General features: G+C 43.1%; 2 protein-coding genes across 3 annotated transcripts in view; one reads left to right on the top strand and one right to left on the bottom strand.

The window, feature by feature from the left end:
* The window catches only part of LOC311040604 (major histocompatibility complex class I-related gene protein-like), a gene marked incomplete at its 5' end in the record, with an annotated part of 6,578 nt that extends 6,526 nt beyond the window's left edge, over positions 1-52 (top strand). The window contains one exon of the mRNA XM_084050934.1: positions 1-52. This exon is cut by the window's left edge and continues 608 nt beyond it.
* An 11,207-nt stretch (positions 53-11,259) lies between these two features.
* On the bottom strand, positions 11,260-19,845 carry timmdc1 (translocase of inner mitochondrial membrane domain containing 1). Of its 2 annotated transcripts, XR_014600275.1 has the most exons (9): positions 19,696-19,845; positions 18,259-18,613; positions 17,182-17,347; positions 16,476-16,564; positions 16,151-16,218; positions 15,781-15,859; positions 12,566-12,676; positions 11,856-12,092; positions 11,260-11,810 (listed from the first exon to the last, which is right to left on the bottom strand). XR_014600275.1 is itself a non-coding variant. In XM_084050795.1 (8 exons), exons 2-8 carry the CDS (start codon positions 18,582-18,584, stop codon positions 11,939-11,941), a joined length of 993 nt encoding a protein of 330 aa, XP_083906921.1. In that variant the 5' UTR covers positions 18,585-18,613; positions 19,696-19,845; the 3' UTR covers positions 11,260-11,938. The 2 variants fall into 2 exon arrangements, 1 of the variants encoding a protein (XP_083906921.1); XM_084050795.1 differs by having other exon boundaries at positions 11,260-12,092.
* Positions 19,846-20,214: the final 369 nt, after the last annotated feature.

The following is a 20,214-nucleotide window of genomic DNA, read 5'->3' as shown; positions in this document are numbered from 1 at the left end:
ACGCTTGTAAATATTCAGGTGATTTAATAATAAAATATATTTTTCAAAACCATTACTGCTTCATTATTATTAGCTAGATTTGTGTAACAGTCAGTTTTTTAAGACCCATTAAGAAGTTTTCATTCATGTTATATTTCTATTTAGTTGTGTACTTACAGTAATTTATATTAGTGAGCTCATTCTCATTACAATAAACAGCACTGTGATTCCTACGACCAAATATAGATCAAGTATTGATTTATTGCTTTTAATGATCATTCATAGCATGCAGCTGATGACAGTCACTGAGAACAACAGAAGAACTTATAATACTTTAAAGATCCCTCCAGGTATGTTATAAAGTTATAATAAATACTTTTATTGTATTACTTATGAGTTTCCCATGCAGTAAGAAAAAGAAAGAAACTCAGTGAAAGGTCTGGAAGCACATCTACTCTTAGTCATTCATTGAGTAATTCTGGATCTATTAATGTTAATGTTAATAAGCCTTGTCCACTGAGGATGCATGAAGAGATGCAAACAATGAGAGGAGAGGAAATGATTCAAACAAGTAAATAGTATTACCCTGATCCAATTTCTCTAAAAACATGTTTTTAGAAAAACGAGACGTTACAAAAGATGTGCTTTCCCTCTGAAGCATGGCATGAAGTGACGCCCAGCGCCGTTTCTGATTACGCCGGTACAGCTGGACCCGCTGCCAGCGTCTGTTAGCCTGGTAGATCATCCCGGTCGTCGTGGTTTACCAGGCTAAGCGTCTGTCGCTAAGGTATGCCTCGCTACAGGAATGATGGGGTGGGAGTTAAGTGGCTGTCCCGCTTCTGTTCTGTCAAAAATAATTCAAAGCTGGCTTGATCTGCTGTTTGTTTGAATACTTAATTAGTCAGAAAGGTAAACGTCATGAGGTACGTTAAGGCTAAAACAAGGGGCAAGGCTGAGATATTTACTATGAGGCCAACCCGGATGTTTAGTAAATGTCCAGCGAGAGGCGCTGTTTCACCCGTGCCGACCTGTGAGTTCAGAAAGAATTAATTTTAACGCAAGCCGATGGGTTTTTACCAACTTTCAGACTCGATTTTCTTACTGTAATAAAAATTGTCATAAATTCTATATGCTTCCAGTCGCTAGTTTAAAGTCTCCTTTCAATCATCAGGATATGCGTTTTGCTAAATTATGGTTCTATTTATTATAAAATTGACGATAAAGTAGGCTATTCTCTAGGAGGGGCGGGATGATTTGATTGACACGCTACACAACCAATAGCATTCATTCCCCGCCCCCCGCTCTTGATTGACAAGTTACCCAACCAATAATGGTCTGAACTCATTCTGACGCGTAGTGAAAGATGGCGGACTTACAGTCTGCAGCAAAGGATTCATTTTCGGTCTGTAGAAAGCAGCGGAGGGGGTTTGTCCATCTCATTTATACAGTCTATGGGCTAAAAGGATAACACAAGTCCTGGTGACTTGTTTCCATTGTGGTCCTATGAACTAGATTCCATTTCAGTTGGTCTAGTTCCAGTCCACAAATATTCCACAATCATATGGAATATTTGTGGAATACTGTAATTGTGGAACATTTGTTTGCGCAGCTGTGTATTCACAAGAAGAATAAAGAGATAAAAAGGAAATAAGTGTGTATTGAATTGTGATTTATTTGTAAACCTCTGTGTACTGTATTCCCAGTTTTCAGAAGGTGGCATAACCATTTGATCCTGTTCATTTTCCTGTAGCTTTGTTTGATTAGCTTAGCAGCATGTTAACTACTAACTATGTTAAAGCTACAGGAAAATGAACAGGAAATGGGGATTACAGTTATGCACCGAGCCTAGAAGAAGTGTACAAAAGATGTCTATAATTAGTCTAAATTTGACGTAGAAAAGATGACCACATTTGGACTAGAATAAGCCCTTATGTAGAGGTTTGGACGTTCAGAAGACGTCAGACAAAGACGCAATTAAAACTTTCATTCTGCACCCTCCAGGGACCAAAATGGGACGTTCAAAAATTACCTCTCATTGCACAGTGGGAATAAAATAATATACTGTATATGTGAAAACATCTGTTCCATTCCTGTTGTCCCCTGAAGATGAAAAGGTCGAGCTCGTTTCCCTGACCCCCAATTGTTATAATCGATCGTTCCTTCCGACCGACCGAGAGGCATACCGGACCGAGGTGGAAGGGCAACACTGCCCTCTAGTGGATACATCCAGTTTGTACATCTAACCCAGAGTACAGAAGTCCTGACTTCTAAAGTAATTTCCCTATGGAGAATAACATTGGGTCATCATAGAATCGTCTCATATAAGAATTGTGGTCCAAAAATAAACAAACTGCCTCTGCGATATTGTCAGGGAGGAGCCTCTGCATCGTTTATGATAGTCAGTCACTCATATTTGAAACAGTCCGTTTCTGGTGAAAATTTAACTAATTCGGCAGAAGTAACATTAGCGTTTTCTCACCGTCAGTTGATGCTTCATATCCATAAGAGTAAAACCGCCGGGGTCATTTGTTTATGTTTGGAACACAGTTCTTATTTGACGCGATATTAAAGACGTCTATGGGAATTCAGAACAGGGGGGAAAAGGTTTTAAAGGTTTACGGTTCTAGAGGTTTTACATCTTCTAAAGCTCTAAGGTATTCTCTAAAATTCAAATGGTAGCCGATATGTCCTAAGTAGGCCGAACGTTGTAGAGTTGGAACGGAGTTTGTAGCTAAAAGTATGAAGGACTAGTTAGGGGTCAAAAAACGGGCCGAATACGTAGTGACAATAACGTCAGTGTGCTCGCTAAGTATATACTGTTAGGCACATACGTGAAATGTGTCCTCTGCACTTTAACAACCAACAGCCTCAAATCACTGTAAGATTGCCACATTGTTGACCTGACCTGGAATCGTACCCAGGACATCCAGGATCTCTGGTTCACCAGGCAGGCCCACTAACCACTCAGCTATGGCACTCTGATTAACATCATGTCAGAAAATGAATGTCTGAGAATGAGTCAAGCTTTACAAAATGTAAGTTGTGTAAAAAAAAAAGTCTGACTATACTAAGTTGTTATTTGTTTGTTTAAGTCAGGCTATACTCTACTCAGAGTCATAAGTTTACAAAATGTACTAAAGTACAGTGAACGTCTGTGCGGTTTGTCTTCATCACTGAAAATAACGTACATGTAAACAGATATAAAACTGCTGTCATGTGCAGTTGGGGTGAAGAAACACAACCATTTCACTCCTAGTAGTACCTATTTGATTTGACATCCTGACTTGCTGCTGTGGCTGAGGCTTGAACCTGTTACCTGCGGCTCACTAGTCAGTGACTCTATCCATTCACCTACAGCTGTTTCCTTGTAATCTGTGGTTCGAAAACATTTTGTTGTCAACCCCCCAAATTGACATGTATTTGGGCAGTGGACCCCAATGTGAAAAGATGTAGTGTCAGGGCCCCCCATGAAAAAGATTTATATTTATGCTGTAACACATTTTAAAGTTATTTGTCTTGTTTGTTGTTCAAGTCAAAGCACCAGGAAGGCTGTACTTGAGAGCCATCTGTTAGCTCAATGGGTTGAGACACAGTATTCATGATCCAGAGGCCATGAGTTCAAATCCCATTGATGTCTTTCCTATGAGTCTTTCCTTTGCAGACTGGCTTCCAGAAGATCAAGTGAAAACCACGAGGAAGGCTGTATTTGTCATCCAACTGTTAGCTCAATGGGTTGAGACGCAGTATACATGATCCAGAGGCCATGAGTTCAAATCCCACTGGTGTCTTTACTGTGATGCTTTCCTTTGCAGACTAACTTCTAGAAAAACAAGTTAAAAGCACCAGGAGACCTGTAACTCTCAGCCAACAGCATAGCTCAACTGGTAGAGCGTCTGTCCAATATCATGACTTGACTTCACTTGAGTGGGTTCGATTCCCGCTCGAGTGAAGTTTCCCCGGTATCTTGGGGCAACGGATAAATTGACTGATATCCTTAGTGATGCTTCCCTTTGCAGACTAACTTCCAGAAAACAAGTTAAAAGCACCAAGAAACCTGTAACTCTCAGTCGACAGCATAGCTCAACTGGTAGAGCGTCTGTCCAATAACATGACTTCACTTCACTTGAGTGGGTTCAATTCCCAATCGAGTCAAGTGTCCCCGGTAACTTGGGGCAACGGATAAATTGACTGATATCCGTAGAATAACTTGTAGGAGTGTGCTGGTTCAAATCCAGTTCAACCCAGGACCGAGCGGTCCTGGGTTCGATTCCCACTAACGTCAAGTCCCCGGTAATTGGGGCAGCGGATAAATTGACTGATATCCGTAGAATAACTTGTAGGAGTGTCCTGGTTCAAATCCAGTCACCACCTTAGTAACTGAGACCGAATCTGGCCAATTCGGTCTCAGTTACTGAGATAGATAGAGGGTGTGTAGAGTGGGCGGAGTAGAGTAAAGAGGGAATGTAGTGGGAGGAGTAGGACTAGGGGGAGGAGTAGAACTAGGGGGAGGAGTAGGACTAAGAGTAGAACTAGCGTAGGGGGCCAGAGTAGGGGAAGGGGTAGGGCCCAGAGTAGGGGGAGGAGTAGGGCCAGAGTAGGAGTAGGGGGAGGAGTAGGGCCAGAGTAGGAGAAGGGGGAGGGCCCAGAATAGGGGGAGGAGTAGGGCCAGAGTAGGAGAAGGGGGAGGAGTAGGGTGAGGGCCCAGAATAGGGGGAGGAGTAGGGCCAGAGTAGGAGAAGGGGGAGGGCTCAGAATAGGGGGAGGAGTAGGGCCAGAGTAGGAGAAGGGGTAGGGGGAGGGCCCAGAATAGGGGGAGGAGTAGGGCTGGGGGAGGAGTTGGGGGAGGGCTCAGAATAGGGCGAGGAGTAGGGTGGAGTAGAGGCCAGGAGAGGGATATGGTTTTGGTTTCTGTATGGAGGTGAAATTTTATTAGAGATTTGCAATATCGCGCGTGTGGAGATTTGCAATAAGAGGACAACTAGAGGGAAATAGGAATGTTGGCCTTAACTACCTTCACTCCTCCGGCCTCTACTCCTACTCCGGGCCCTACTCATCCCCCTACTCCTGGCCTCTATTCCTACTCCTCCCCCTATTCTGGGCCCTCCCCCTTCTCCTACTCTGGCCCTACTCCTCCCCCTACTCTGGGCCCTACTCCTCCCCTCCTATTCTGGGCCCTCCCCCTTCTCCTACTCTGGCCCTACTCCTCCCCCTATTCTGGGCCCTCCCCCTTCTCCTACTCTGGCCCTACTCCTCCCCCTACTCCTACTCTGGCCCTACTCCTCCCCCTACTCTGGGCCCTACCCCTTCCCCTACTCTGGCCCCCTACTCTAGTTCTACTCTTAGTCCTACTCCTCCCCCTAGTTCTACTCCTCCCCCTAGTCCTAATCCTCCCCCTAGTCCTACTCCTCCCACTACATTCCCTCTTTACTCTACTCCGCCCACTCTACACACCCTCTATCTATCTCAGTAACTGAGACCGAATTGGCCAGATTCGGTCTCAGTTACTAAGGTGGTGACTGGATTTGAACCAGGACACTCCTACAAGTTATTCTACGGATATCAGTCAATTTATCCGCTGCCCCAATTACCGGGGACTTGACGTTAGTGGGAATCGAACCCAGGACCGCTCGGTCCTGGGTTGAACTGGATTTGAACCAGCACACTCCTACAAGTTATTCTACGGATATCAGTCAATTTATCCGTTGCCCCAAGTTACCGGGGACACTTGACTCGATTGGGAATTGAACCCACTCAAGTGAAGTGAAGTCATGTTATTGGACAGACGCTCTACCAGTTGAGCTATGCTGTCGACTGAGAGTTACAGGTTTCTTGGTGCTTTTAACTTGTTTTCTGGAAGTTAGTCTGCAAAGGGAAGCATCACTAAGGATATCAGTCAATTTATCCGTTGCCCCAAGATACCGGGGAAACTTCACTCGAGTGGGAATCGAACCCACTCAAGTGAAGTCAAGTCATGATATTGGACAGACGCTCTACCAGTTGAGCTATGCTGTTGGCTGAGAGTTACAGGTCTCCTGGTGCTTTTAACTTGTTTTTCTAGAAGTTAGTCTGCAAAGGAAAGCATCACAGTAAAGACACCAGTGGGATTTGAACTCATGGCCTCTGGATCATGTATACTGCGTCTCAACCCATTGAGCTAACAGTTGGATGACAAATACAGCCTTCCTCGTGGTTTTCACTTGATCTTCTGGAAGCCAGTCTGCAAAGGAAAGACTCATAGGAAAGACATCAATGGGATTTGAACTCATGGCCTCTGGATCATGAATACTGTGTCTCAACCCATTGAGCTAACAGATGGCTCTCAAGTACAGCCTTCCTGGTGCTTTGACTTGAACAACAAACAAGACAAATAACTTTAAAATGTGTTACAGCATAAATATAAATCTGGCTTGCTCTTTTGTATTTTGGCCTTGAAAATGTCAAAGTACAACAACACTGAAGTATGTGACGACTGGGATTTGAACATGGAACCTCTGTGCTGAGAGTCCAACCTTTAGACCACTACTCCATACCGCACAGGTCTCTTTGTGGTTTTGACTGGCTTTTTTCTATTTTGGCCTTGAAAATTTCAAAGTACAACAACACTGAAGTATGTGACAACTGGGATTTGAACATGGAACCTCTGTGCTGAGAGTCCAACCTTTAGACCACTACTCCATACCGCACAGGTCTCTTTGTGGTTTTGACTGGCTTTTTTGTATTTTGGCCTTGAAAATTTCAAAGTACAACAACACTGAAGTATGTGACGACTGGGATTTGAACATGGAACCTCTGTGCTGAGAGTCCAACCTTTAGACCACTACTCCATCTCTCCGCCATACCGCACAGGTCTTTTTGTGGTTTTGACTGACTTTTTTGTATTTTGGCCTTGAACATTTCAAAGTACAACAAGACCCTCTGTGCTGAGAGTCCAACCTTTAGACCACTACTCCATCTCTCCGCCATACCGCACAGGTCTTTTTGTGGTTTTGACTGACTTTTTTGTATTTTGGCCTTGAACATTTCAAAGTACAACAAGACTGAAGTATTTGACAACTTGGATTTGAACATGGAACCTCTGCGCTGAGAGTCCAACCTTTAGACCACTACTCCATCTCTCCACCATACCAAACAGGTCTCTTCGTGGTTTTGACTGTCTTTTTTGTATTTTGGCCTTGAAAATAAACACACATTAATAATGTTGTGTTTGTTCACATGATACAGACAGCTAGCCTTATTAGCTCTAACAACAACAAGACCCATCTAACAACCCACATGAAATAATGACACAATATTATTTAAAAAGTTCAGATAGGTGTGATATATTTTGCCATAACCACCTGGTTTTACTGTGTGGAAACACCGGGGAGCTAAACGCTCCCCGGCCCCACTGTACTGCATCCCCGTACACCGGGGGTAACAGAGTACATCGATGAGTATGTGCTTCAGTGCCTAGGCGGGACTTGAACCTGCTTTGGCCTTGTATACAAGGTCGCCTAGGTATCCACGCAGGAACTCGCTTGCCTATGGCACCTCCACACATTTCCACATGTTTCTTTAGTGCTTTTAAGTGTGGCGTTGAAAACATGCTTCAGATGAAAGAAGAACCACTGTAACCCCCACCCTCACTTCCTTAATTACTGTAACAAAATACTTATCAAAATATGCAGTTACAATTATTTAGTTTAGCTTAGATATTTCATTGTTTATGGGAAAAAAAAACTTTTTGTGATGAATTATTCTATTTGGCTGTTCCATAGTCACCTCAATAGCTCACTGTGAAAATACGCTCTCTGCATGTCTTGAAGGACCTGGGTTCAAATCCTACAAATAACAATTCTACATTTTGAAGAATCTTGACGTTTTAAACAAATCCTTATTATAGCCACCCCAGCACAATCTTTTCAGATGGAGGTCTGCGGCCAATACGTATCAATTTTAGTGATAGTTTTCACTTTTAATGCTAGATTTCTTCCACTACACAGGACTAGTAATAGTATCCCTACTGGTGTAAGGGACAGTGAAATAGATTCAATCTGAGGTATCAAACTAAAGTTCAGTGGCTCACTGAGTAATGGTACCTGCTTAAAGAACGTGAGGTTGCAAGTTCAAATCCCGGTTCTGACAATGTGTTAAGGTGTATCCAACAACTTGACAATTTATTTGGAACACTTTTTTTTTCTTTTAAGTTTAAAATATAAATCTTTCATATGGGAGGTCCTGGCACTACATCTTTTCATGGGCGTCCACGGCCATATACATATCAATTTGGGGGTCCTTGTCATGAATATGTTGGAGAACCACTGTGACTACAGAGATAGCCATAGCTGAATGGGTAGAGTGGCTGTCTAGTAAGCAGAAAGTCAGAGGTTCATCACCCACCCCAGCAGTATGTCTAGGTATCATTTCCTCTGAGAAGGTGTGGGGAAAGGGACTGCAGCTGCACTGTTGCAGATGGCTTTGAACTATACAGTACATTAAAACACAAGCATGTTGTGGTTGGAAAAAAGTAAATATTTACACCTAGTAGCCTGAGTTAACTCAGTTACTACGTATAAAGTAAGTTTGAATCAGGCTTGACTCCATTTTAACCATTTATTTTGTGGGACCAGGAGAATCCTAACTTTTCTAAATCTATTCTTATATACTTGTGGGGACATTACCTTACTATTGATTACCTGGAGATGTTTCATGTTATCAACTGAAGAATTGAGTACATTCAGGTTCTAAACAATTGTTCCTGTGCTGCATCATATTTTACACAGGGTTATGTCACAGGGACATCGGGCCAATTCCACCCAACATTTCAAGGCAACATACAACAGGACATAAAGTGAATAAAGCAGCAGGGCACCGCAGGGGCTTGAACCCTGTCCCGGTAAACCAGGAGTACCGTCTACCAGCGCCTGTTTGCTGTTTAACACCATGTTCTTCCTTGCATGTGAATAGAGTTTTTACATCACAGAACATGTAAGAAAAGAAAAGTGTTTGCAGCGGCTTGATAAAGCAGTGGTCAAAATTTACTTGAGTAAAAGTACAAAAGTATTGGTATCAAAATGTACATCAGTGGTTCTCAGACCATCTCAAATATGTTGTTCCAGAAATCCCCCAGAAGCAAAGATTTGAGTTACAAATGTTCGCTTCAAAAATATATATTTTCAAAGGTTTGCACAAATGTTCAGGATAAAAAAAAAAGCAGATCTACAAGCTCATAGTGCGGCACTTATGAGCTGGTAGATCTGTTATTGTGATGCTATATTAATACATTTAGCTGGGAACCCCCTGGACACCCCCCACGGACCCCTGGGGGTCCCCATACCCCACTTGGGAACCAATGGTTTACATAGCATTTCTTCATCCAAAAATGACCAAATAAAGCAGCAGGCCCTAAACACACATTACTGTTATAATGTTGTGTTTGTTCACATGATACAGACAGCTAGCCTTATTAGCTCTAACAACAACAAGACCCATCTAACAACCCACATGAAATAATGACACAATAACATCAAACTTACCATTGTGATGCTAACCACGCTAGCTATTTACGTGTTTAATAACTAATGTTTTAGATAACAGACCAGAATCCTTTCAGCAGCTTCAAATGTTAAGAATGAATGGTCCGTCACCTAAACTGTCCCCCCCCAGCCCACACATATAGGTTCCTACCACTACCTCCACACATTTGATTTAACATGTGACTTAACTTTGACTCACAGTAAGTGTGTTAAAATATGTCTGATATCTAAATGTAAAGTCATACACGACACAGCTATTTTCAGAATGAAGTATGTCATAAAACGTATTCTCAAATAAGCATTTCAGGTTATCCATTTGCACATGTATTCATTCATACAGTCATGTTGTTTGCAATTCAACTTCAAAACCTTTTCAGATGGGGGCCGTGGCCAAATACATATCAATTTGGAAGTCCTTGACTTGAAAATGTTTGAGACCCACTGCATAGGACACAGAGCCCCATTTGATAACATTTCTCTGGGACCCCACCCCAATCTGCACTGTAAACTCCTCAGTGTTATTTGTCCTTTAGCTATCCATCACTTACCTGGGGACCCCCTCGCACCTCTATATTGGTACATTTATGAATTAAGCATCAACTTTATTCAAGACAATGATAGCATACTAGCACAATTTCCTGCCCACCACCAGGTGTCACTGTAAGCTCAGAGAAACAGGACAGAGGGGAAAGGGAGGGTTACCAAGAGCCTCTACATTTCAAATACATATATTGTACTTTTGACTCATTTGCATTGAATTAACCACTTATGCCATATTTCAAATATAGTGAAAGGAGCAGATCTACAAGCTCACAAGGCATCGCATATTTGACCAGGAGTATCTGTACGTTGACTCAAGTACTGGAGTTGAGTACTTTCTCCACCACTCCCTGGGAGTAAATCCCCTTGGATGAAAACTGCATACATGGGTGGCTCACCAGCATATCAATTTCAAGATACCGATCACCAGTTACAAGGCCCTTAACAACCAGGCTCCCCGCTACCTCTCTGACCTCCTCCAGCTCCCTCAGGTCTGGTGATGCCAACCTCCTGGACATCCCCAAGACAAAGAAACGAACCTGGGATGGCATAGCTTTCTCAGTTGCCGACCCCTCCCCTCCTCCTCACTCCCAGCTCACATCAAGTTTTTAGATGGGGCACTTGTAGAATCGGCCTCAGGTCTTAATGGTGATGAGTGATTTATACCTAGTTGACAGATGCTAGGTCCACTGTTTACCTGGTATCATAACGTTTAAATTGTAACTCACTGAAAATAGCCGATCTACAAGCTCACAAGCATGGCGTGTTGTGAGCTTGCAGATGGGCTATTTTGGCTGCATGACACGCGCGCGCAACCACGTGTAATTCAGCCATTACTCTCTGGGCTGTCCATCTGCACATCAGACGTCGCTGCTTGCATCACGGGCCCCAGCTGTTGCTGTGTCACAGCTTGTTTACACTAGGGGCCCGTGGTTATGTTTGACCTAGTTGCTAAAAAAGCCCAGGAGGCGAGGCAAACGTCAAGGCACACTACAGATTAAAGCAGAGACAGGGAAGAAAGTGGGGGAAAGGAGATGTTTCACTGTCGCTGATCAATACTTTTAGGACTGGGTGCTTACAGTACACTTACATGGTGCAATGAGGCTGAAACAAATATCGATGACCTCACAGGACCAGGGATGCACTGATTTCAAGTCTTTATTTCCCCTGCACACATAATGAAGGGGGTGGCAGTGGCTCAGGGGTAGAGTGGCCGGTAGGAAGTCGTGAAGCCGCTCCCGATGAGCAGGTTGGTGCCTTGTATGGTTTCCTCTGCCATCTGTGTATGTGCGTGTGTGTGTGAATGGGTGAATGTAATGCACAATCTATGTAAAGCGCTTTGGATAACAGCGCTATATAAATGCATCATTTACCATGAAGGATGCCACTTCTTAATCATTTTCAATCTTGTCCGTTTAAGCATTCAGCTGTTGGGAGGAACTGATTCAAAGCGGCACATTTGCACTGGAAGTGGAAGCATGAACAAATCCCGTCCAATAAAACCCACTTACAATAGTGTTGCACTGGGAAAATAGCATGGACAAGTTTTGACAGTTTTGTCACCTATAATGGCATTTATTTTAAAGTGTTTTTAAAATAAATAAGTGTGTAAATTACTCACCATTACATTCAAAATAATAAAGAGATTGACAACAATACCCACAATCCCTCAGCACTCTGCTCAGCTGTTTCTAATGCTCATATATCATGTGCTTCTTTCAGTCACCCTCAGTTTGGGAGTTGCAGTAGAGTTAGAGCGTCTGTCTGTGAGTCAGACATATTGCACATGTACGGTTCTGTCCACACACATGAATACGGTAATCGGTTTATCTGCATGATCGAGTCCCACTGTCATCGTTCATGGATTACCGTCGATCGCAAAAACTGCAGTGTTTGAGCTTGGGTCATTGGCTCGTGTCTGAGTCCTGGGCCACGCCCTCATTTGGTGGAAAACTAAGCAGCTCCTTGATCCTCTCCAGGTCCTGGTTGGTCACCTCAGCCTGGGCTCCGGGGCTCAGGTCCCCAATCAGCTCATCCGTCAGCTGCAGGCGGGCGGACCTTTATGAGGGAAGCCATGCGATTGGTTATAAACACACAACAGTCACAAGTGATCATGGCCCGTCATTGTATAAATCTAGGAAACCCAATCAGCGTAATGAGTGGGAGGGCGAATGGGACATAGTACTACAAGTTGTATTGTGATCTAATATTATATGTTGTCTTTCCCTGGTGTTAAAGGCTGTGTTACACTAAAGCGATTTAATTGCCTGAACCTAACTGTACTATTATTTGCCTTTACCCACTTAGTCATTAGATAGGGATTACTGATTATTTATCAAATCGAATTGTGTAAATATTTAGTGAAAGCACGAATAGCCATCCCCACCTTATCATCACAGTATCGAAATCAAGGTATTGGGCAAAGAAATTATGTGATTTTGTCCATATCGCCTAGTTCTAATAAAAAGCACAAGATATTTCATCATGGAGCACACAAAGAAGGATGATCAAAAATATAATATCTGCTGTACCATTCCGCAAGTTTGAGTTCGTACAGTTCTCTGCGCTCCCTTCTCCTCCTCTCTCGGGCGGTTTCCCCGGACAGCGACAGCATGCCGAGGATCAGCGCTCCTGCAGGCAGTCTGAGCACAGAATACATTCATATCAAGTCCTCTTGTGTAACTTAAACCCTCTCAAATTATCATTTACAGTATTTATCTTCCTGGGGCCCACATGACAAAACATACTGTATGCAGTGGTGTAAAGTAACTAAGTACATTTACTTACGTACTGTACTTAAGTAAAAAATTTAGGTATTTTTTACTTTAGTGGAGTACTTCCAATTTTCAATACTTTTACTTCTACTCCACTACATCTCAGAGGCAAATATTGTACTTTTACTCCACTACAATTATTTGAAAACTTTAGTTACTAGTTACTTTGCAGATATAAATCATTATATCATAAAACATACATTAACCACTTTAGCCCTATTTTATACCTAGGCTATTTGAAAATAGCAGATCTACAAGCTCACAAAATCGGCTATTTTAGTACTTCTACTTTTGGTACTTTATGTACATTTTGATACCAATACTTTTGTACTTTTTTTGTAGTAAATTCTTAATTCCGGACTTTTACTTGTAACAGAGTATTTCTACATTGCAGTATTGATACTTTTACTTAAGTAAAACATTTGAATGCTTTTTCCCCCACTGACTGTATGTATGTTTTGGGACTACAAACCAGCACTGCACCAATGGATGGGCAAAATATCCGTCGGACGGCCGGCCATGCCCATACAGTATACCGCCATTACATCAAACTGATTCAGTCTTTCTGAAGTCAACATCGCTATTTTGCCAGGACAATGTCACAGTCACTGAGGCTAGCAGCTAGAAAACAGTAAGTAGGAATTGTAGTTTTCACATTCAAAGATTTTACCCTAGTGCCATCACTGGAGAAAACTTTAGAAGTACAACTTCAGCAGCATTTCAGAGACACACGGAATACTACACAGTGTTTTGGTTGCTAATGGAACATTAACCATACATTATAGTAGTAGATATAACGTTAAAAACATGGTGATGTATCCTTTTCATGAGAGACATTCTGTACTATGAAATATCCCATAAAGTAATGTGTTTGGGAAGTAATGTCAGTTTTAAAAACATAAAGTTGTCTAAATTAAGTTTGAGATTGATTTTGCTCAGTGAAATGATCATGTCACTTAAAACTGAGACAAATCATGTAGTATGAGTTCGGTTCTCATCCATGTATTTCTATACTTTTTATTATGATGTTTATTATGTTATTGGTACAGCCTAATTGAATAACATCTGCCTGTAGGATGTGTGGTACACATTAGATGTGGTCCCTCGTGTGGGAGAGGGAGACCAGGGTTTGAACTTTGAATCCCGGGTAGGACACAAAGGTTTCGGATTGCAGCTTTAAATCAATAACGTGTCCACCTTCCAGACTGCCCATCATGTCACACATTCTGAGAACTCCTGATCGCCCCCTGGCTGCCGCAGTCTGAAGTCACACCCTTTCTGTTCCCCAGTGCCCCTCGTCTGCCCCCCCCGTCCTCTCTTCTCACACCTCTGGCACGTGCCAGGACAACGGGTGAGTTTTGGAGGGGGTGGGGGCGAGATCTGGAGCGTGATGTGCTTTCCGATTAACTGCCCGCTTTCATTCTGCTCTCCCCCCTTTCCCGGGTTGCACCTGGTGCAGCCAGGGCGCGAGGGCCGGCCTGTTCACACACATGAAATGCTCCAGGTGGCTGGTCACTCACGCACACACAGCGAGTGAGAGGAAGAGAGAGGAGAGGAGGAGAGAGGTTTGAGCCAACAGATTACACAGAGACTGTCCAAACCCAGCCCTCCAGTCTGCTACAACATCAATCTCCATTACACAATCTTACAGACACGCATCAGATACAACCAAAGGGAGGAGACGGGGCTGAGACGTGCCCCAATGAGAGAAAAGGAGACGTCAAGGAGGGAACTGTTGGAGGACACCTCTGACAACAGAGAGAGAAAGCGAGAGAGAGAGAACAGCAAGAGACTCAGAGGCAGGGAGAAAGAGAGACTCAGATACAGAGAGAGAAAGTGAGAGAGCACAAAAGCAAAGAATTTTGGCGAAATCTTTTGACACATTTCCTTATTCTAATAGGGGTATTCTTTGAGATACACATACGGGTATTTTGGGGGTTAAGTCCGCCATTGGTGCAAAATAATACATGTATCAGCATTCAGTTTGTGAGACGGATTGTAATTGAGATTGTTCTCTACTCTGTATGTGGACCACAGGAAGAATAGCTGGAATCCTATATAAACTCAAGGCACTCCTCAAACAAAAAATGGTTAAGCATCGCAGTGCAGGGACCTGCAACATGAACATTTATGTCCACATTTTTCAAGTTCTCGAGCCACAAAAAATAACCCAATTTTGTATGCACATCCAACACGTGATGTCGATTCCCATCCCTCCCCCTATTTGCACGTACTACGGCATGATGTCACTCTGGGCTAAAAGAATATCATACATTTTTGCTTGTTTTATTTCACACTTGCACTTAGCAATATAAACGTATGTTTCCCATGCCGAGAGAGACAGACAGAGAGAGGGAGAGGTAGCGCAGAGATCCAACCGGCTGGGCTCAGACGGAGATGAGAGACTGGAATAACAGAGACGCTACAGATAACAACTCCCTGCTATAGTACCCGGAACATGGACCTCTGTGGAGCACATGAGGCCCTCTGGCACCCAGCACTCTGTGTGTGTGTGTGTGTGTGTGTGTGTGTGTGTGTGTGTGTGTGTGTGTGTGTGTGTGTGTGTGTGTGTGTGTGTGTGTGTGTGTGTGTGTGTGTGTGTGTGTGTGTGCGTGTGCGTGTGCGCGTGCGCGTGTGTGTGTGTGTGTGTGTGTGTAGGGGTGCAGCTGGGAGACAGAGGGGTTGCTGGGAGGGACGCAGCTGGCTGCCAGAGAGATCGGCGCCGTTAGCCGCGCAGGATCGACTGACCACGCACACACACACTCACGCATATTATGCACATACACACACGCATGCATGCATGTCAACCACGTCAAGTGTTAATTTGTAACTGTAAGAAATCTTGTCTGAACAGGGTACTTAAAAAGGTATCTATCTATCTATCTATCTATCTATATCTGCTTGGTTTTAAATAGAGTGATATAAACAGCTATATATAACTTAAGTTATACAGTGGTATCAGGTGGTCTCACCCCATAGTGGCTCCTATGATTGTTCCTGCCACCAATCCCCTCAGGCCAAGGTTGAGCCTGAAAAGGCCTCCAGTCACAGCTGTACACACACACACACACACACACACACACACACACACACACACACACACACACACACACACACACACACACACAAAGAAAATCTTTCAATAAGTGACTACTTGTGCCAAGCGACACCATCGTACGTCAAAGTCTAAAATCCTCTTATCTCTTACTACGTATGTGAGAAGCGAAGCATTTGTTACGGTGATACATGTACGTACAGTATTACGACTATTCTATTATTATTATTGACAAACACAACTAGCTAATGCTGAGACATAATAGTGCTTTTCAGTGACTCACTCACCTCCAGCTGCAGCATAGTGGCTGAGGACACTCCTGTCTCTGTACACGGACAGACCGGTGCTCACAGAGCTGAGGAAGAGGAGGAAGCGGGAGACTTATGAATGCATGGTTCATTTAAGCACATAAAAGTAAAAAGTTCATCTTAAGTTTTTTTAATGGGATACTTTGAATTCTTCTGTTACTAGACAGGTGTTGGGCACCGGCCTACTCGGGAACGATGCAAATAGGGAATGCATGCCCCACCCTGTTATGCAAAACCCATTATACCCGTTGTAAACGTCTGTCTGTCCCTTTTAAGTGTATTATTATTATTATTGTTTGCTCACTTGAACAAAGTGACGAAAGCAGTCACCCTCCAACTCCATCTCCAGCCATGTCGGATAAAGCCCCGGATGGCGGCGTGGTGGGCTGAACGCTGAGACACCGTGAGGACATAGACAGAATGAAAGACACAAAGTGACAGAGATAGAGAGAGAGAGCGAGAGAGCAAGAGACAGAGGGAAACAGCTACTCAAAATTAACCCATTAAGAACTAAGGCCGATTTGAAAAATGTCTTCTAAATCCTAACCGTTTTACTTATGTTGCTATATGGGTGGTTCTCAAAGTTTTCATGACAAGGACCCCCAAAATTATTATGTATTTGGCCGCGGACCGCCATCTCAAAAATATTTTGTTCCAGGGACCCCCAGAAAACAAGATTTGAGTTAAAAAATTGCTTTAAAAAAAATAATTATATATATATATATATATATATATATATATATATATATATATATGTATTCAAAGATTTGCAAACTTGTAGATCTGGTATTTTTGAATAGCCAAAGTATAAAATACAGTTAAAGTGGTTAGAATGATTGTGACGCTATATTACTTTTGGGTGGTCCCCGGACCCCACTTTGAGAACCAATGTGCTATATAACATACAGTATATGCATATGTGCTTTCCCAGATTGAATGGGTTCATAACGGTAGAAAATGTATAATATATAAAATAATAATATCCACACACACACACACACACAACTTACCACCGCCTCCACACGGCTGGTATAGATCTCGGCCTGGCTGAGCTGAATGAATCTCTGCCTGGCGTGGCGTGCGGCCGGCAGGCCTCCATAGATCATCCCTCCAACTGAGGCAGCCAAACCACTCTTTATTACATTGGTTAGCTCCTCTGGGTACCGCTGGTTCTGCCTAGAGGGACAGACCATGTACAATCAAGTGTTATTTCTTATCTGGTGGTATACTAATAATACTACTACTTATAATAATAATAATAGTCATTATAGTGTTTTATGAGAAAGTGTACTTTCTGATTAAACTGTGGTGTTTAGACCAGTGATACTCAACCTTTCTGATTTTTCAACCCCAATTTGATATCGTTGCTGTCGGGCAGAAACCAGCTAACTCCATTTTTTAGCTCTTACATTTTTTTTTTCATATAATAAATCTGTGCTATTGAACAACCTTTGTGTGTTGGTTAAAAAAATATTGAACCAATGAAAAGTATTAAAAAGTGACAAAACCAGCTAACTCCACTGGATCCTCAAACTTTCTGCTAAACCAGCTAAGTCCACCAAAGAGGGGTGGAGTTAGCTGGTTTTGCTGAGTCCAGGCTCCACACCCTTTTGACCTCCAACCTCATTGTGAGCTTGGAGGTCTATTCAGCTGTTCTTATCAATGATGAACAAAACCTCCTAAGTCCGACAGCAGAGATATGTATTATCTCCGACAGCAGAGATATGTATTATCTCTGGGACCCCCAAAAACATTTTTATTGTAAGACATGATTTGGTCCAATATGGTTTGTCATTTGTCCTTCTACTGGTATAGAGTAAACAGTGAAATTCTGATCTGAAACCATTCTTCTATCTTATCTACTTGTAATAATAGTAATAATGTAATAATAGTGAAGATTAACTCAATCACTTAGCTGGGGAGTGGGGGACCCCCTGGAACCCCCCCAGGGACCCCTGGGGTTTCCCAACACTCAACGTTGAGAACCACTGGTGGAGAATTCAATCTGATAAAACACTGACCGAGCAGGAACAACAACAACAACAACAACAACAGTTGTAAGTGAATGAAGGACAGTAAGCACTGACTCTCTGTCGAAGAGGTCCTTGATGCGGTCCCACCCCGTGTCCGGGAACTCCGGTTTGCCGATGAGCCTCGGCACTTTGCCGCTGTGCGACTGGGGGACGATAGGTGCGGCAGCAAGGTTAGAGGATGCGGCGGTAGAGGGGGGCGCCTGTGCCTCGTCAGCCGCATGGACCCGGGGGAGCGGGAAGCAGAAGGAGGAGAAAAGAGGAGACCTCGCTATCTGGACGCCGGACCCATTCAGCAGCCGCCCGGTGAGGAGCGCGCCCCGGGGGCCTGAATCTGTCTGGGCTGCTGCCTGGCCCTCTGTGGGCCACGGCCCAGGATGCATCACGGACACACGGTTCAGTTGTCACAAAGCTGCGGTGGAGGGGGGGGGGGGCGAGAGACACACAAACACATGGCCATCGTGGGATGAGAGTGGGACTCACTACATCTGCATCTAAATAAACAGCCTCGAGGCATGAGGCTGCATATCACTGCCATCTGCATTCTGTTCAATGATGTACTGACATCCTCTATGTTAATGTATCCAGTTGTAACTCTGAGTGGGTACACATAGTCCATTTGGTTACAATTTGTACCGTCTCAGTGTTAAAACACCATGGATTTCAATGATACTTTTTGCAATCCCTTGTTAAGGACCTCATTTACCTGCTTTCTCTATCATTCTACACAAGTGAACATTAGACATCCAATGTAATGGAGCAGACACAGTAGGCCTACGTGCTGCAATAATACAAAATATAATAATAATAATAGCATCTATATCAATAACAGCAGAGTATAATAGTAACAGTACCCTGACATGTCATTACATTACTGTTTGTTGTTACAGGAGCTACAGTAGCCATGTGGATTGTGGATACACGACTGTCGTGACGTCATGGATGAACTTCAACCTGGTGTGTGCGCTTTCTCCCTTTTTGGCCCGTACATCTACATAAACGTTCAGATTTCAAATATAAAGTGCTTACCCCATGGTCACAGATGTTACAATTATGTACGGGCCCTCACAAGTACCCGTATCTTCCGTAGTGTTCAATTAAAAGCATTTTGATTCGATCGGTGGCCATTTTCTCCGTATTTTCGCCATCCGCTTTCAACTACGCGACCCTATCGGTTGGGAGTTGTATTGCAGTCTGATACATTATAACTATGAGAAAATGTCCACCGATCGGATTAAAATGCTTTTCATTGAACAATACAGAAGATACGGGTACTTCTGAGGGCCCGTACATAATTGCAACATCCGTGGCCATGGGATAAGCACTTTATATTTGAAATCTGAACGTTAATGTAGATGTACGGACTGTAAATGGAGAAAAAGCAAACACCAGGTTGAAGTTCATCCATGACTGGCATGTTATGACAGTCATGTTTCAGGGCTAGGAGCTACAATAGCATTAGCTTCATAGCATTCTGTCACATTAACAGCTTACCGGTGGACAGCAGTGATCCATTCACAGCAGCACTAATGTTGGTTCTTGCTGACGGATTTCTAAGATCTATATCTACTGGTAACTACAGTATTAATGTCCTTGTGGTTCTTCACTTATGACATTCTGCCATAGCATTCTGCCCGGCTTCACTTCCCGACCCTTCACCTTGACTGTGATGTAGACGTGATGTGAGGAAACAGCGACGCCTGTTGGAGGAGGACCTAATGTTCAACGTGTTATCAGTTGGAAATGGTATAACAACATTTAAGTGTAGTAACCAAGTACATTTACTCAAGTACTGTACTTAAGTACAATTTTGAGGTATTTGTACTTTACTTGAGTATTTCCAATTTCCAATACTTTTACTTCTACTCCAATACATCTCGGGGGCAAATATTGTAGGCCTACTTTTACTCCACTACAATTATTTGAAAACTTTAGTTACTAGTTACTTTGTAGATTTTGATTATTACAAAACATACATTAACCACTTAAGCCCCATATTTAGATTTCGCCCAT

This window comes from Gymnoscopelus microlampas (assembly GCF_963454915.1).
Source record: "Gymnoscopelus microlampas genome assembly, chromosome: 24".
Classification (NCBI taxonomy): domain Eukaryota; kingdom Metazoa; phylum Chordata; class Actinopteri; order Myctophiformes; family Myctophidae; genus Gymnoscopelus; species Gymnoscopelus microlampas.
The sequence above is the reverse complement of the archived record's forward strand: the minus strand, read 5'-3'. Positions and strand labels throughout refer to the sequence as shown.

What these genes read in the sequence shown, in the direction of transcription:
- timmdc1 (XM_084050795.1), bottom strand. Translation starts at nt 18,584, where the DNA reads ATGCATCCTGGGCCGTGGCCCACAGAGGGCCAGGCAGCAGCCCAGACA. An exon ending in ATCATAGGAGCCACTATGGG is followed by an intron (nt 12,677 to 15,780) that starts GTGAGACCACCT and finishes TTCTGTGCTCAG; the next exon opens with ACTGCCTGCAGGAGCGCTGA. An exon ending in GAACTCAAACTTGCGGAATG is followed by an intron (nt 12,093 to 12,565) that starts GTACAGCAGATA and finishes TCCCTCATAAAG; the next exon opens with GTCCGCCCGCCTGCAGCTGA.